Source organism: Phyllostomus discolor, chromosome 4 (assembly GCF_004126475.2).
Source record: "Phyllostomus discolor isolate MPI-MPIP mPhyDis1 chromosome 4, mPhyDis1.pri.v3, whole genome shotgun sequence".
NCBI lineage: Eukaryota > Metazoa > Chordata > Mammalia > Chiroptera > Phyllostomidae > Phyllostomus > Phyllostomus discolor.
The window spans coordinates 32609430-32628067 of NC_040906.2; the positions used below are offsets into that span (position 1 = coordinate 32609430).

At 40.9% G+C, this 18638-nt stretch overlaps 1 protein-coding gene across 3 annotated transcripts in view; it reads left to right on the forward strand.

Moving 5' to 3' along the window:
• The window catches only part of HECW2 (HECT, C2 and WW domain containing E3 ubiquitin protein ligase 2), a 353554-nt gene that overhangs the window by 314023 nt on the left and 20893 nt on the right, over nucleotides 1-18638 (forward strand). For all 3 annotated transcript variants that reach the window (XM_028508950.1, XM_028508951.2, XM_036023148.1), the window contains 5 exons: nucleotides 242-355; nucleotides 12132-12284; nucleotides 13997-14095; nucleotides 17351-17480; nucleotides 18468-18614. In XM_028508950.1, coding sequence (XP_028364751.1) covers nucleotides 242-355; nucleotides 12132-12284; nucleotides 13997-14095; nucleotides 17351-17480; nucleotides 18468-18614 — 643 coding nt within the window. The remainder of the gene's footprint in view (nucleotides 1-241; nucleotides 356-12131; nucleotides 12285-13996; nucleotides 14096-17350; nucleotides 17481-18467; nucleotides 18615-18638) is intronic.

Sequence of the window (18638 nt, forward strand, 5' to 3'; positions counted from 1 at the left end):
CGGATTGTTTCGCAGGTGATAGGTGGGGTGCTCTTTACCAATGATTCTCTTAGGTAACAGTTGTCAAGGCTGTTATGAGTTGAAGACAAATGTATCCTCTGCGGCAGATAGCAATGACATTAAGTCACTCCTTCTTGCCTAGTTAATTATGGTAAATGCAAATGAAATGGCAAGCCCCAGTTCTAGAAAGATAAGGATTAGGAAATAATCTGTACTTTTCACATTGTCTCTTTTTGGACAGGTTAATTATCAGAAGAGATCATTTACTCGAAGATGCTTTTAATCAGATCATGGGCTACTCCCGAAAAGATCTGCAGCGAAATAAGCTGTACGTCACATTCGTTGGGGAGGAAGGGTGAGTAGCAGGAGAAGTGGCCTGCAGAGCACAGGCTGTGACTGCAGGGCGGATGTTTCACCACATCCTCGCTGCGGTTGCCTGAAACAGGAAATCCTTCTGGCAGGAAATGCCGTTCTCATGCACTGCAACCACTCAGCTTGCTTTTAAAAGGCTTTCTCTGGTTTTTAAATCATTTGGCATAGAAATTCTTTGCTAAAGACTTGTAACCGTAGATCATTTTTGATAGCAGAGTTTGGTTTGGTTTCTTCTCTAATTCTCTCTTAAAGGGAAAAGGGGACTTGGAGTTAAAAAACCAAGGAATGCAATCATTCCTAAATGCAATCGTATTAGCTTCTGTGATCTTGTTCATCTACACTGGGGTGCAGAGTAGAACGTGCTTCATATGTTAAATAAACTCAGTTTCAGAGTCACGAATTAGAATCCTGCTGTTCTACCAGGAAGCCCCCACAGCAGAAATTCTTGGGTCTCGGTTGTTATTTCTCTGACCCCAGTTTTTCTCTCTTTTTGGCATGGCAGCATACCTGCCAAAATAATTACCTGGTGTAATCAAAGGTCTCCAACCCGCTGCAACTCTTCTGTGAGTGTGTTCATAGAGGTAAGGGTTAGGAAATGGAGTGAAGACTCCCACAGTGTTTATTGCACCCAACGAGACGTGACAGCTGTTATATAATATTCAAGAAGATGACAGCTCTCGTCTCTCCCAGACCCCTTCCTCTTTCTTCATTTCAGGTGAGGGTTTTGAGTTTCAGTACCTTCTATGTAACCCAGCTACCACTAGACTTTAAAAATGTCGCACAATGGCCGGAAGGAACTCTGGTTGTCTTCTTGTTCTGTTGATTTGGCCTATGTCAACACCACCCCTCTCAGTCACGCCCAGGAATAAACTGTGCTAGATTATGGGATCGTATGGAATCACAGTAGCAACATCCAAAAAGTTTAACCATTCGGCATATGGCCCATGAACCGGAGGCTCCAGAGCATAAAACAACTTGCATGTGCTGACGGAACCAGATAACAGCAAACTGAGATTGAGAGTCACAACAAGGTCTGTCTTTCGCTCAGCACTTTTGGACCACCACTGGGAGGGAGGCAAGATTCCTGAACTCTGGTCTGTCTGAATTTTTTTTCCTACCGATGCTTCTTTTCATCATTTCAGTGGTGCCTGATAACTTCTGCTCTTCACGTATACCATTTTATAGTCTCCCAGCTATGAGTAGGTTAAAGAAAAACATGACATGGGAAAAAAATATAGTGTGGCAAAGTTGAACAGAAGCTTGCCTGAGACTTCAGCCTTTCGTTACTGGCGTGCCTTAATGGACCTCTAGCTGATGGTAATTGGCTTAAAGATGCAGGTGCACAATTGAAAATAAAGACAAATGTTTTTAACCTAATCACAGGTATGCATGGGATGCTAAGTATTTCCTGCCCTAATTAGTCTGGTCTCAATGAGGATGCTTCTCCTCCGAGAGAAGTCCAGCTGCCTTCCTGCTTGTTGGACCACAGATTGTTGAGATCTCAGAGGTGTAGGGAAGAGTCTTTGGGAGCTCTAGAACTTACGTTTGAGTGGAACAGATGCTTATCGTGTTTGATCATCCTAATGTGGTCTCCCTATGATCTGGACTGATGACATCTGTTCCCAGGAGGAGGCCCAGGCTGAGTGGGGCTTGATAGCTCCACATTTGATTGCCACTGATTTCCAAATGCTTCTTGCTTCTATCACCTGCCTCCTACCTATAGCCCCAGAGGAAAATAAGTGTGAGGATACTTTGAGGTGTGGCTTCAATCATCTGAAATGATTTCTTAATGAGGTCATATGGCTTACTGAAGCTGGAGTAGGGCTAGATAATTTCTGGCCTCATGGCTCTATCATACTGCCGATTATTAGATACAGGCTTTATTTTGCTACTAGGCATTGAGAATACATATACTGTTTTCAAAGATTAACACAGTATACTTGCTGGAAAATAGAAACCTAAAAACAACATAAAATTAAGACACTATTTCAGCCTTTGTCACCTTCTCAAATACATTCATTGTATTGCAGTAAACTTAAAGACCAGAATATTTCTTTCTGGATTATAATAAATACCCCAAGTGAAAAGCTGCCTAAGTTTTTCAATGGAATGATAAAAATGGAGCTTGAAGTTTTCTGTCACTTTCCCTTCATTAATTTTGGTGCCCTTGAAATGTGTCATTTGGTAAATTCTTCATGTCCAGCTCTGGTAAAAGGTATTTAAAAACATACGCCAGTAGTGCCCAGATCTTGGTTTCTAATATCATTCTTCAATAAAAGGAAGTAGCTCCTTGAAGCAGTGCCTGACTCTAGGACTGGGACAGAAAGAGCACAAGAAGAAGCCCAAAGGATCCTGTAGCGCCAGAGAGTAAAGAAGTGCTCAAGAGGTCAATGTCAAAGGGGCATGGAGCCAACTGAAAGCACTCCCAATGGTCGAAACTGGAGTAATTTGAACAACAAAAAAATAAATAAAGTAGTATTGAATTGTAGCCTGAGGTATAAAATAAATCTCTATACTCAAATAAATACACTATTGAATAAATAAATAGAGGAGAATAGACAAACCATCTGTGTAGATTTCCAAGGAATTTAGTGCAATTCCCTACTCATTGTGGGTTGTACGTACTGACTTTCTTCCAGAGAGTGCAGTACAGTGAAGAAGCCTACAGTGGAGATGCCTGACAGACACTCAGCCAGGGGATCAAGGTTAAAGTCAACAGGGATATAGCTTGTTGAGAGTATGTACCCTTGATAGGAGCGATGAAAATGGCAGTTTCCTTTCTTCAGTTTTTCTCCCAAAAAACCCATAATGTCAGTTTGGTGGTGAGAAAAACATCAGACAAATCCAAATTGAGTGGCATCCTACAAGATACCTGTTCAGTACTCCTTAGAACTGTCAAGGTCACCAAAAATTAGAGGAGTCTGAGAAACTGTCACAGCCAAGAGGAACCTAGGGCAACATAGCAATTAAATATAGTACAGCATTTGGGATGGGATCCTGGGACAGAAAAGGACTATTAGGTAAAATACTAAGGAAATCTGAATAAAGTATGGGTTTTAGTTAAAAATAATGTATCCGTATTGGATCACTAATTGTAACATCTATACTAATGTAGGATATTAATAAGAAACTCAGTGTGAGGGATACAAGAATTCCTCATACTATCTTTAAAACTTTTCTGTATATCAAAAACTATTCTAAAATAAAACATGTGTTAAAAGAAAGCATATAGTAAGGATTTGAAGAGATTTAGGAAATGATTCCTTGAATGACTTTTCTTATTTCCATGTTATCTAACAACTGACTGCTACCAAGGCAATTTCTTCTGCACTTGAGGTTAGTAAAGTAAATACATGGATAGAGTTATTTCTCTGGAAACTCCAAATTAGTAGATGTATTGCTACATACAGAATATTTTATGTTGCTAATGTCAATGTTATATTATCTATGATGAAAAACACTTGCAATTCTTATTAATACCATCTCACTGATCATATTTTTCTACTTGTCATAATCAAGATCTTTATTTATAATGTATTAGCTGGGGTATGTAGAGAAAGGTATTTATTTTTCAGAATAATGTATCTGTTAGAGAATCCTAAAGATTCCAACAAAAAGCTGCTAGAACTGATCAATGAATTCAGTAAAGTAGCAGGATACACAATAAATGTCCAGAAATCAGTTGCATTTTTATACACCAGTAGTGAACTATCAGAAAGGGAAACTAAGAAAACAATCCCAATTTACAATGGCATCAAAAATAAACTATCTAGGAATAACTTTAACCAAGGATGTGAAAAACCTGTACTTGGAAAATTATAAGACACTGAAGAAATTGAAGACAGTACAAACAAGTAGAAGAATATACTATGTTCATAGATAGGAAGGATTAACATCATTAAAATATCCATACTGCCCTCCCTGACTGGTGTGGCTCAGTTGGCTGAGTGACATCCTGCAAAGATGAAGATCACAGGTTTGATTATCAGTCAGGGCATGTGCCTGGGTTGCAGCTTCGGTCCCTGGTTGGGATGCATATGAGAGCCAACAGATTAATGTTTTGCTCCCTCCTCTTCCCTCTCTATAAAAATAAATAAATAAAAATCTTTTTTAAAAATATCCATACAACCCAAAGCAATCTATAGATTCAGTGCAATTCCTGTCAAGATACCAATGGCATATTTCACAGAACTAGAGCAAATATTCCAAAAACTTATATTGGAACCACAAAAGACCCCAAATAGCCACAGCAGTCTTGAGAAAGAAGAACAATGTTGGAGGAATCATACTGCCTAATATTAAACTATACTACTAGGCCATAGTCATCAAAACATCATGGTACTGGCATAAAAACACACACATAGATAATGAAATAGAATAGAGCCCTGAAAGAAAAAAACCCATACCTTAATGGTCAATTAATATTTGATGGAGAAGGCAAGAACATACAATGGGACAAAGGTAGTCTATTCAATAAATGTTGGACAATTGGAGGGATATGTACAAAAAGTGAAATTAGACCACCATCTTACACCATACACAAGAGTAAACTCAAAGTGGATTATAAACTTAAATGCAAGACTCAAGACCATAAAAATCTTAGAAGAAAACATAGTAAAACCTCGGACATTTCACATAGCAACATTTTTTCTGCTATGTCTCCTTGGGCAAGAGAAATGAAAATAGAAACAAATGGGACTACATCAAACAAAAAAATTTTGCATAGCAAAGGAAACTCACTGAATGGGAGAATAGATTCACCAATGATACATCTGATAAATGGTTAATATCCAAAATTTATAAAGAATTTACACAACTCAACACCAAAGAACCAAACAATTCAATTTAAAAATGGGCAAAAGACCCAAATAGACACTTCTCCAAAGAGGACATACAGATGGCCAATAGACATATGAAAAAATGTTCAACATCACTAATCATTACAGAGATGCAAATTAAAACCACAACAAGATAATCACCTCACACCTGTCAGAATGGCTATTGTCAATAAATCAACAAACAAGTGCTGGCGAGGATGTGGAGAAAAGGAACCCTAGTGCACTACTGTTGGGAATGGAGATTGGTGCAGCCACTGTGGAAAGCAATATGGAGATACCTAGAAAAATTTAAAATAGGATTGCCTCATGACCCAGTGATTCCACTTATAGAAATATATCTGAAGAAACCCAAAACACTAATTCAAAAGAATATATGCACCCCTATGTTCATTGCAGCACTATTTACAATAACCAAGGTTTGGAAACAACCCAAATGCCCATCAGTAAATGAATGGATAAAAAGCTGTGGTACATTCATATAATGGAGTATTGCTCAGCCAAAAAAAAGAAGGAAATCTTACCTTTTGTAATAGCATGGATAGACCTGAAGAGTATTATAAGCCAATCAGAGAAAGACAACTACCATATGATTTCACTGATATGTGGAATCTAATGAACAAAATGAACTAACAAATAAAATAGAAACAACCTCATAGATTGTTTCTATGAGGAGAACAGATTGACAGCTGTCAGAGGGGAGGGGGTTTGGGGGCTGGGTGAAAAAAATTGAAGGGATTAGCAAAGAAAAATCCCTCAAAGACACAGACAACAGTATGGTGATTGCCAGAGGGAAAGGGGGTGGGAGGTGGAAGAGGGTAAAGGGGTACAAATGTTGACAGAAGGAGACTTGACTTGGGGTGGTGAACACACGACACAACATACAGATATTGCATTATAGAACTGTACACTTGAAGTCTATATAATTTTATTAACCAGTGCCAGCCTGGTGAATTCAATAGAAATTTTAAAAAAAGAATAATGCAGTTGCCTGCACTCCAAAAAGGTGTGAACTAGCAGATTCACAGAGAGACTTTAGCTCAGCTTTAAGCTGTTTCTTTGCATAGGTCTGAAACCCTACATATAGACTGTTTCTGAAATGAAATAGCTGAGGCAAGAAAAATGATGGAAAAATTTATAGTCAGAAACATTAACTACAAATTCCATGTGAGGTAGAATTAATCACAGAATACTGGTGATGTCTATATTAATTAATATAAATACAAGAATAATCCTAGACCTATTAATGCTTCTCACTAAAATAATGCTTCATGTTATACTTGGCTTTTTATCAAAAGTAAGCAGTTTCTAAGCAAACCACAGTGATTTAATTTGGTCAGAGCTGGAGGTTTTGTTCTCATCATTCAAGTTTCCACCCCCACTGTAATTTGGTTATCTGGTCTTGCAAAGTGGGGAGGAGTGGCTGTCAACAGCCGTGGCAAACTGGAAACTGAGTCATCTCGACAGAATGTGGTGAGGAATTGCATGCCATCGTTGGCTTCTGTTGGGCTGGCCTCTGTCTGCCTAGAAGTTGCTTCTTGAGGAAGGGGGCCAGTGGAGTACCAATAGCCTCCAGTGTGTCAGTTTCTTCCCAATTAAAAGTCCTAGCAACTAAGGCTGCATGGTGTCCGAAGTCAGCAAGGTGCACTATTGTGTTCTGATAAGACATCCTGGGCCATTAACTTTATAGTACCCTAGACAGCAAGGAAACAATGGCCTTGGTGGAGAGAGGATGTTTACACTGCGATTGCCTCACCTCTTTTTCTTCCACCGAGGACTCTGTCTGTAAAAGGCTCCTTTCTTTAAGAAAGAATGAGTTCATTATATGTAAGGTGCCATCTATATGACGTCAATCACCTGTCTTGCAAAGCCACCCTTGGACTAGGGAGGAGATGTGTGCAAACAGTTTTAGCTTAGGGGTTAAGGACAGATGAGCTGTGTCTGTGACCTTGCTCCTCAGACAGGCAAATAAACGCAGCCAGGGAGGATGAGATCTGAAAGTCTTGTGTCCATGCTTCTAAAATAACCAGCAGCTCTTGCATCGGACTGGTGTAATCCTTCTTAGAAGTTGTGTGGGTTCTGAGCTTGACCTTTGTTTCTCAGAAGTCTGTAAAGTTTCAGCTTAATGATGCTGCTTGTTTTCTTCCCCAAAGAGGCATTTGCAGAATAACCAAAATAACCCAGACCTTGCTGAAGAAGGTGCTTCTGTATCTGGGCTTAGGCATGGTGTCACCGGGTAAAACTTTGCCTGCCTTATAAATTGCTCACAAAATTCCTTACTCACCCACGACGCCTTCTTAAGTAGCTGGAGAGCTGATGCCTTGCTGCTATAAATACGTGAGGGTGAATCAGCGGGCGCATAGGCCACGTGTGTCTGGCCCGGCTTGTAAGAGAGCAGAGCTTTCTGTCTTCCACAGAACTTGTAGGAAATGATGGTGTGACTTCCCCATGCCATCGTCTTTCATTTCATACTCTGCTTCCATTGGAATACTTTGTTTTCAGCAATTTTTACTTGAACATAAAGAACAGGAGAATGAAAGTAATTTAACAAATATTGGTTGCCACCGACAAGTCGGGCGGTGTCCGCCTGTCAACGTGATGGTGTTTAAATTGCTCCATCAGCACTTCTCGGGGCTCAGAACTGCACTGGCACCCTAAGGACATCTGTGCTTATTCGGAAATGCCCTCCCATGCAGCTGTTGTGTGGCTACACACCCGTTGTCCAGAGTTTCTGCGTTCAGTGCCAAGTCTTTAGCTGTGGAACCAACCTAACTGGCAAAACAGGAATGTAACAAATGATCCTGTGATATGAGTCATATTAACTATTTATATGGACGAGGTTGCTAAGACATCACAGGAAGCACATGCACGAGGTGCTCTGCTGGGACATGTCTTACTGGATTAGGGAGACACATGTAATTTGTAACCTACAACCTGCTCTGGGAGAGTTTTGGATTGTAATCAAGTCAAGCTTAAGAAACTGTCTTGGTGTTAGATTGACCTCATCAGTGCTACTAGAGTTAAAAAAACGGCAAACACCTGCCCAGTTGAGGAAGATACATTTTCCTCCTAGAGGAACTGTTAGTTTTGTTTTCTCTTTGAGGGGGGCGGGGAAGGAGTTTTACTTTTCAGCTTAACTCCTCAGGGAACATTCATGTTATTGTTAGCCAGAGCCAGCTATTATCATAATCAAGGAACCAATCCATCAGGTCCACCTTTGTTGTTTTAACATATGCTACCATATTAGGTGGCATTGTACCTGAAAATGACGAACACCAGGTTCTCTAAGCGCCTTGTGACAATATTTGCAAATGGAGTAAAGGATTGGCATAGCCTGTTAATGTCATTGAGTCAATATGCCACTTGAAGGAAAGCCTGTGCAAAATGATTCACTGAGCTAGATGCCAACTGACTGTGCAAATTATGTTGACTTTCTTTAGGGAGCTCCACTCATTGATTCGGCAGCATATATTGAGCACCTACTGCATTAGGCTAAGTACTTGAGACACAAAAATCAGAACGACATAGTCCCTGCCCTCAGTATGGATACAAGCTACATGTGTTTACAGAGGAGGCAGACACACAAATAGATAATTATAACACACTCTGGTGAGTTCATTGTTATTAATAATGTGACAGAGAGTTGCAGCTCAAACAAAATCTATTTCTAACTGAATACCACAGGTGAATTTCAAGCAGCTAAAAAAGCCATTTTACATATATAGGTTATCCCTTTGTGAGAATAGCGACCCCATAAAGTATTTGGTCCGTGTTTCAACTGTGCCCTTCACCACTGTGTGCCTGGGTTGTGTCTGAGTCCCCTGCAAAGCCCGGATCGCTCATTCCTGCTCTCGCACTCAGTTACAACCACGCCCTGAGGAGACATACGCCCTATGGTATTGCAGTCATTTTATATTTCCTTGAAGTGTTGTTCACTAAGGAAAAGGATGTATAGTAAGTCAGGTATTTTAATAAAGCAGCATTTTCCTCCCACTTTCTCCTGTAACAGAGCTTGGCAAGCTTGTACAGAAAAAGGCTAGATAGTAAATAATTTAGGCTTTGCAGGCCATGCATTGTCCATCCCAACACTCAACTCTGCCATCTTACTACAAAAGCAGCCACAGATGGAGAACACATAAACAAATGGGTAAGGCTATGTGCCAATAAAACTTTATTTACAAACTCAGGAGATGGACCAGATTTGGCCTGCAGGCCATAGTTTTCCAGTCCTGCTCTATAAGCAGCATTTTTTTTTTTAGTCTTGAACAGTTGAAATGTACTGAGGGTAGGCTGTGAGGAGTAATGAGCATTCAGCCCACAGTCAGGAAGCCTGCATTAAGGCCCGGATACCTCGCTTCGGCTTTCATTGATGTCCTTCAGCCTGCACCTTCTCCATACAGTGAGGGTGTAGACAAACCGGCTGCTCAGCTGCCTTTGCCCACTGGCCCTCTCTGTTTCTGGAAAGACACAGGACCTGCTGATGGAATCCACTATGGATAGGAAACTTAGAGAGATGTTTTGCCTCCACCGGGATCTGAATAGACTGGAATCATGGACTGAATCTCATAAAGTGAATTTTGGTGGGAAAGAATGTAAAGTCTAGTGCTTAGGTTTTAAAAAGGTACAGTGGCCGGCAGACAGGATGGAGAGTCCTGGGTTGAAGCAGTACAGGTGAAAGGTTCCAGCTGATGACTAGCTCAGGATGAGTCAACAAAGTGGCTGCCGCACAAGCAGGGTGGTTTTAAGCTGCATTATGGAGAATGGTGTCCAGGAAGAGAGGGCATGAGCCCTTTCTAAGCTCCATGCTGACAAGACCGCACCTCGAAGGGCTGTCACCAGCCTTAGACACCACGCCTCAGGTCAGACTTTGACAGACTGGAGGGTGTCCAGAGCAGAGGGATTCCCAACCCTTCCTTGAGAGGAGATGGAAGAAGTGGCCGTGTGCAGGAGCAGGGGAGGCAGCAGGGAGAGGAAGAGACCAGGGATACGGAAACTGCTACACAGAAGAGCTCTTTCAGAAAATGACTTTTCAAAAAGGCATAAATCTTTAGCATCGAGATTAGTACCCAGAACACAGTAGGCACTTGGGTATTTGTTGAAAGAAAGCCTCTAAGTATGTGAAGAACATTCAAGTGGAAGAGGTACTCTGCTTGTTCTTGGTGGCGTCAGAGATCAAATCAGGACAGTGGTTGAGAGCTACCGGAGGCTGCCTTGGTCTTAGCACGAGGAGCTGTGGTCTGCGTCCTGGCACCTGGGAGGCAGCCAGAGTGCTGCTTTGGGAGTCCCCAGGGTAAATCTGAGCACAGTGCCACCGATCCTGGTGGCCACCTGCTAGCCACGTTTTATTAAGCTGCCCATCATGTCACCTGAAGGCCGCTTTGGGCATGAGAGTCTGGTATGTTTACATTTTCTGCACATGTAGGTTCCTGGCAGTTCATACTTGTATCTCCCAAAATGTAGTGTGGACTGGTGCTGTGTGAGATGGTGTTAGGTATTCATAGACTGATATCTTCCATTTAAATATTTATGCATTTCTTTTCATGTGTATTAGGAAAAACTAAAGCTAAAATCATAATTTCATAAATATTGTGTGAAACAAGGCTGCATTGAAAAAGCAAGTGAATTTAAAGTTGATTTAATTAAAATATTAAGTAAATAACAGTACATATATATTCAGATATGGCAAAAATTCAGAAAGTAGTACGTGAATGGCTGAAGTCTGTTCTAAGTACATTCTGTTAAGCTCTCAACTCAGACACATAAGTCATTTCATTTTTCTTACTAGTCTCCCAACTCCATTTCCACCTGTAAGAGGATTCTTTTCTCTATCACACAATCCCATCACTGAGCAAGACTCGGGTGATTTCCTTTAAAAAAAAAATTCAGTAAGGCCCATGGAGGAAATTCCTACAGAAAAAAAGAAGTGAACAAACGAAACAAACATCTTAAAACATTCTACCACCCCAGCTACGCCCCTGCTTTCATCCCCCCTTCAGCGTCTCGTCCTCTCTGAACCTCCATGTGAGCATTGAGCTGAGGGCCGACATCCCTTCTGTTTTTCATTTTCATTTTAGTGCATCAGGCTGCCTTGTTGTGAACTCCTCTTCACTGCATTTTTTGCTCCCAGCACTGTCAGCCACTTGTCATTCCTCAAACCTAACATAGTCATTTTTCATACTTCACTTTGACCTTGATGTCCTTGTAATCAAAATGGAATTTACACTGTCGGTCAGGTGCTAGAGTTTCAGCCTCTTCTCCAAATTCTTTCCTTATGAAGTTTTAGATACCCTCATTTTTCTTGTCTATAATTTTCCTTGGTGTTTTATAATTTAAAGTTTTCACTTGAACCCTATCATTCTATTGTTTTTTGACTCTGATCTCCCTAGGGGGTCTTGTATCTGTAATATCCTCTCACCAATTCACTAAAGTGTCTTTCCTCCCCCACTTAAGAGTGTTTCAGAAATCCATGAGGACTCCATGTCCCGTAGGAGTAGGTAGCTGAAGCCCTCAGGTTTTGCCCTTTTTAAGTAAAGCATTCTCACTGTACTCCTCTCCTTATAACCTCGCTCCAAACATTAAAAATATTTACCTCTTTATACATATTTATACAATCAAATTACTAGCATAGTGCCTATTGTATCCATTATCTGATGTGTCACCCTATTTTTGGATGTGCTCCATATAAAATGTCCATTTCACTATTCTGGGTCAAGACATGGATGAGATTAACAATGACGATGGTCCAGTTTGTTTTGGACAGTCCTGGAATGTAAACAGTTAGACTGTTAATGAATGTTCTAGAGAAAGTCGAGCTCTGTAGAAAATGTGCCCAGGAGAGATACATATATAAATATAAATATAAATATAAATATAAATACACACACACACACAATAACTGCTGTTCTTTTGTGGATTTTTTTAAAGGCTGGATTACAGTGGACCTTCCAGAGAGTTTTTCTTCCTGGTATCCAGAGAACTCTTTAACCCATATTATGGCTTATTTGAATATTCAGCTAATGACACATATACAGTACAAATAAGTCCCATGTCTGCTTTTGTAGACAATCATCATGAATGGTAAGTAATGTTTTCCCTAACACTTTTCTTCTGTTGATTTCTGTTATATTAGTTTTTATAGGAATCCACATTTTTAATATTTTTCCCTTGAGAAAATTAAAATTTTAATTAAACATCTCATTTGACTCCTTTTTTTGTTGTCAAATTATATATACAGGCAGTCTCTGAGCTAAGAATAGACTGTGTTTCATAAGACTAATTTCAGGTGAACTTGGTAGAATTCAAAAGGTTTCATCGAAGGAAAGTGGGATCCCCGAAATCCCTCTCTGCACCTTGGGCATCCCTGAGCTCTGAGGCAGGGTCAGGGTGAGTGGGCAGAAGCCCTGGACCAGGGGTCAGGCCGCTCCTGCAGCAGCCCATGGGGGAGTGGCTGACACTGATGGAGGGACAGAGAATGGGGGACCTAGAGTGGCTGAGGACAGAAGGGCAGGGGTGTGAGGTCATAGCAGAGGCCACTTAGCCTACCAGCCTTTTGAAGTTTGTGACCAGGGATGGCCCCTCTTTCTAGTTTCTCACAGAACACGATCAGGGGAAACTGGTACAGGCCTCCCGCCTGGGGATTATTTATTCTGAAAGTCCCAAACAGCACTCTTCCCAAACATCCTTACATTTTAAAGAAATTCTGGCATGTGTAGACTAAATGCTTTTATAGCCTCTGTTTGCTTGTTCCTGCTCATTTGTACTAATAGTGACCAAAAAAAAAAAAAAAAAAAAACAAGAGTAGGAGTCATGAAAAAATTCCTTTGAGTCATGAGGTTAATATTGGTGGGTGGAGGGCATTAACTTTTAAGACTTATTTTTCAAACTAACTTCCGTTTAGCTGCAGTTTGGAGTCTTCCCAACTATAGCTATTGCTGTTATGCTAACATAAGTGGAAAAAAAGGAAAACAGAGCTGAGGGACATTAATCCTGAGGTGGTTGTCTGGTGTTGAAATTACAAATGGCCACTATCAGCCTCAGGGTGGATTCATGCTCTTGGAAGGCATGAGATTTTCAGAGAGCTAGAAACTTGTGTACATTTGAAAGAGAAAATAAGTGTCCATCCCAAGTCAGAGAATCCAGTCATAACAGGTACATTTAATAAAGTTTCCAAAGTGATTCAGAATAGACTTGAGCTTTGAAATTTTAGAGAACAGAATGCCCCATGAGGAAACTCCCCCAAATGTCCACATGCATAATTCTTGCACGGTGACGATCATCATCAGAACTGGGATTTGAGAGAGAATAGGGGCAGGAACATTTTCACTCTAAGAGTGGGATTTTTTTCTCAAAAGGGAATTACTACTATGTTTGTATTAGAGAAATCCTACTGATATTGTTGCAAACAAACTAGAAGACAACATTCCCTCCACCACCATCAGTCTCATTTTGTCAAAGTCTCTTAGAAGTGGTTTGGGGAGATTTCACTGACATGCTCACAGGGAATTCCTATGGCCGTGTGGGGTGCTACATGGTAGACATCACTGACATGGGAGAAGGTGGAGCAGTATCTCTCCAAGTGATCGGAACGAAGCACATTTCTTCAACGCGTAGGTGTGACTATTGGCCTAATGGAGACACAGCCTATAGCGCACACTAACTCTCATGGACCTAGTAGGTGATTAATCTTGGACACTTAGATGGTAAGAGCTGGAAGGCATTCTAGAAAGCAAATCAAGCTACTTAGAAACTGCTCCCCGACGTGTGAGTGATCTCGTGCTTTTCCTCCGCAGGTTCCGGTTCAGTGGCAGGATCCTGGGGCTCGCACTAATACACCAGTATTTGTTGGATGCCTTCTTCACACGGCCCTTCTATAAGGCTCTTCTCAGAATGTAAGAGCATTTTTATTGCCTGTGAATTAGCATGTAAGAATGCAACATGTCCTTTATTAGAAAGGGTCAATGTCATTTATCTGCCTACTATCTCAGATCTGTTTTAATTAAACTTAAGAGCGGTTTAGATGTCTGAAACCAATGCAGTTTCTAATATAATTACTGTGGTTTTCCTGCTTCTGACCCTTTGTTTCTGTTTTGCTCCCAATGTCTTAGTTTTGTTGTAATTCAAATAATTTATTCTCATTTGTTGCAACATATGTTTCTTAAAAACAATTGTACTTGAAATAGAGCACTGGAACTCCTGTGGTATTAATGCCGATTATTAATAGAATAGTTGTGGGTTAGTGTGGGTGACTCATAGCCCCCTATCTGTTATGAGTTGTGCTTTATATTTTGCTTTATGCAAACTCTCAACTGCTTACTCTTGGTTCACATTGTCATTCTCCTTTGTTTTGTTTCTATCTTATTTTGCTCGTTTGTTAGAGGTGGGCAGTCCTATCTTTTTCTTGAGACCTCCCTGTATGCAAGACAGGAATTTATGATGACAGGTGAACAATTAGCATTCACAGAACTTTTCTTCATTGTTATCACAATGGAAGACTGCAATTACTGTAAAATATAAAGCAAACAGTTTCTGTCCTGTAATCAGTGGTAATTGGCAAGGCTGAACAGGAGAAGGCAACTGTCTCTGGGGGCGGTGGCTCAAACTTGCAATGAGAAAGCACAGAATGAGTGCTTAGTTCTGTATAGCTCATTCCCTAAGTGGGACCATGTACCTGTTGTCTGTAAAACAGAAGCCTAGATCTCAAAAGAAGATAAGGTGTTTCTAGTGGACTCTTGAGAGGGTCAGTAGGAAGACTTTGGTGGCCATCTTCCCTTTTGATATCTGGGCAGATGAAGTTCTGGGCAATTGGGCATCTTCTTCTGTGGTTCCCCTGGCTTGTTGTCTATCTTCCTATTGCATTGTCTTATCTCTCATCTTCTCATTAAGCTCCCTGTAGGAGTAGTCTGTACCAACCGTTGGCACACCCTTGCACACTGTGGCTGGCTTCTCTCCACCAGTAACCTCTGGAAGCTTTTAAAGAATATTTTTTAGATCTCAGTGGACCACCTGCTGCCTTTCATCCTGTTGACCACCCCAGCACCCACCCGTGTATCTGAGTCTTACACCCATGGTGCTGCCCTGTCCCTGTTCTCCTGTGCCTTTTTGTCTCCTTGGTGGGCTTCTCTGATCTTTCCTTAAACCTTAGTGTCCCTGAAGCTTCCGTTCTTGGCCCTCCTCCTTTCTCACTCTGTGTGTTCTCACGGGGAAATCTCTTCACCTGTTTCCTCGCAGATCTGTGCTCCCAGTTTTCATCTCCCTTGAATTGTAGGCTCAAGCAGTCAGCATTCCACCGAGTATCTCACAGGCTCCCCCTGTGAGAAATCAACATGGTGAAAACAAGACTCACCAGTTTCCCCTGACCTAAAAATGTGCCTTTTCCTGGGTGCCCAGTTACAGTTCCTGGTCCCAGTGTTCTCAGGTCCCTCTGGTCAGAAATTGGGAATCGCCCTCAAACAGGAATGGTAAATACGCAACACGTGCCCTGCTCTTCCCCACCTGCCTCCCCATCCCCACGACAGAGTTCACAAATTGTTTGTGGAACTGTTTCCTGCTCAACTTGCTGTGGCCTCAGGAATTTTTCCAAATAGCTCTCAAGACTGACAATTAATCAAAGTTGGTTTGCAACGTGAGTTTATTTGCCATGTCTATTTTCGATATCTTTCCTTATATCCCCCAACAAACCCATTTCCTAATTTCCACGTTTTCCTCCTAAATAATTTTTAAATTCATCTTCTCCTCTCCATCTTTTATAACTGTGTCCTAATTAAAAATTTTATTTTTTCCAGATTACTATGGTAGTCTATTAATTGGTCTCCACCCTTTAATAACAAGCATACCTTCCCTTGTTCTAAGTAATCATTACTATACACTGCGACTTCCAGAAAAACAATTTGAAGTCACAGCTCACATCTCATCGTGTTACTCCCTATCTTAAAACCTTCCAATAGCTCTGAATCACCAAGCTCCTTAGAATGGCCTGCTCCCAGCTCCCAGCCTCATCCTCTGGACATCCTCTTGTGGTTAACTCTCTGGTCCTGCTAATGGGCTTGGAGTATTGTGTATACTTCGTGCCTTTGTGGTTTGTTCATGTTTTTCTGCTCTTCTCCTCTGTCTTTGCCCTTGTCCTCCTTTTCATCTATTCCCCTTTACTTCTCTAGCTTTTAAATGCCCTGCAAAATTTAATATAGGTGTCATTGATACCAAAAGCTTTTCCTGAATCTCAAGGTCCTTCATGTTTGTTGTGAGAGCTCTCTGTATTTACCTTTTCTTTTTTCTAATTGGAGTGTAACATACCTATTAAAAATTGCACAAATGATAAGTGTTACCCACCTAGGCTATTACTAATCACCTTATATTAACTTATCAATTTGTGTGCCTGTCTCTCCATTATCTCCTTCAGGGCAATTAGTGTTTATGAAGTAGCTGTTAAGATATCTGGCACGCACTTGATGTTTATACTGAACCAAACAAAATGACCTTTGAATTGGGTTGATGGGAGGAAATTTCAAAACAACCACAGCAAATCAAATGTTACCACCTTTCATTTACCTAATAGTTACTCCACCTCAGGTAGATCCTCACTCAGCAAGAAAAAAAGAGGAGAGAACTATAGAAAACCATTATAATTGTTTTCAGAGTCACGGGAAAAGTAAGAATCACGAAGAAAAAGGGGATATACGTGATCATGGATCATATCTGTTCTTTGGGGGAGGCAGTTAAAGTATAGTATGGAAACATACAAAGAACTTCTAATTAGGAGAACAGTACTATGAGACAGTAGGACATAGCCAAAAGAATACTGGATGCAGTCGTCACACCGAGTTCCAGGTCCTGCTCTGGCATTAACCGTGAGCGACTTTGCCAATGGCTGTCACTCTTTGCCCCCCCCCCCCCCGTTCTGTCTTTGAAAGAAAAGACAGAGTGATTCCTAAGACATTTCATAAATATCCAGGATTTTTGAATTTTCTACCGAATTCTGAATTACTTTGCTGATTTGGTTACTGAATTTGACTAAGAACATTTTAGAAATCAGGGCCTATTTAGTTGACCTGGTTCTTGTCTTTAACTCTTCGTTTCTTTCCTCATGGCTCTGGGTGTTTGCTCCTGGCCATGCCCACATATTTATTTCTGTCTGTTTGGCATCTTAGTCTGTGTGACCTGAGCGACTTAGAATACCTTGATGAAGAATTCCACCAGAGCCTGCAGTGGATGAAAGACAATGATATCCATGACATCCTGGACCTCACGTTCACTGTGAACGAAGAAGTCTTTGGGCAGGTCTGTGTCTGCGCATAGCCGGTGACTGAGTGTGGTAATTGAAGGCTGCTGGTTGGCAAGGAATTAACTTAGTGGCCAAGATCAGATGCTTATTTGTTTGTGGCTTGTTGGGCGGTTTAAACCAGGTTTATGCACAGTTACAATAATCTTGGTGGCCAAGACCATTCTAATGCCAGCTGCAGGTTAAGCTGTTCTCATGTACAGATTATGATACCTGTGTGTTGTCAGCAACCTTTTTATTTCCAACTGAAATATCCATATAAGACATTAGAGTGTGCCTTGTCTAAAATACGGTTTGAAAAATCCCATTCTACCCCAAATTGAATGTTAAATTACTTAATTGGCATTTGTATTTAACTCTCATTCATATTTCTGAACAGAAATTGGTTGTTTTGAAGCTGAGGGGAAGTAAGCAATATTTTGGTGAAGGTTTGAAACACATTAATTTTTCACAAAGCTGATGGAAGGGTTGCGTAAAAGATTTCTTTCAGAAATTGTATAGTAGTTTGTGAGTAATATTCTTATTTAGACATTAATATTTGGCTGCTTTTCTGAGTTCTGCATTTTGGAAAAGAAGTTCTCAATTTAACATTCAGTTGAATGTAATTCTGTTTCCTTAAAGTAAATCTTTACTTAAATAGGGGCTTTCTGTACATGGTTGATTCTGAACCCTAAAGGAATTCATGAAAATATGTTTTTGTCAAATATTAAACTGGTAGTGGGCCAGAGTCTGGAGCCAATTTATTGTCATTTAAAACATTTATCCTGTCGTTTAGTGAGGGTTTTGAAAACTTAACCTTCCACACTTGGAGTATGTACTTTTTTAACCACGGAGGCCTGTAGGCATCAACCCAGCGCCCAGGGTTTCCTGAGCTTTGGTGTGAGCCTGGGCTCTGCACTGGCTCCCACGGCCTCCCTGTGGTAGCAGCGTTCTTGCAACCTCAAGGGTATTGCGTTAAGGTCAGTCCTTCTGTTTCTTTGTGCCAGATTACCGAACGAGAACTAAAACCAGGGGGTGCCAATATCCCAGTCACAGAGAAGAACAAGAAGGAGTACATCGAGAGGATGGTGAAGTGGAGGATCGAGAGGGGCGTTGTGCAGCAAACGGAGAGCTTAGTGCGTGGCTTCTACGAGGTAAAGGCCGCCAGCAGGGGTGTG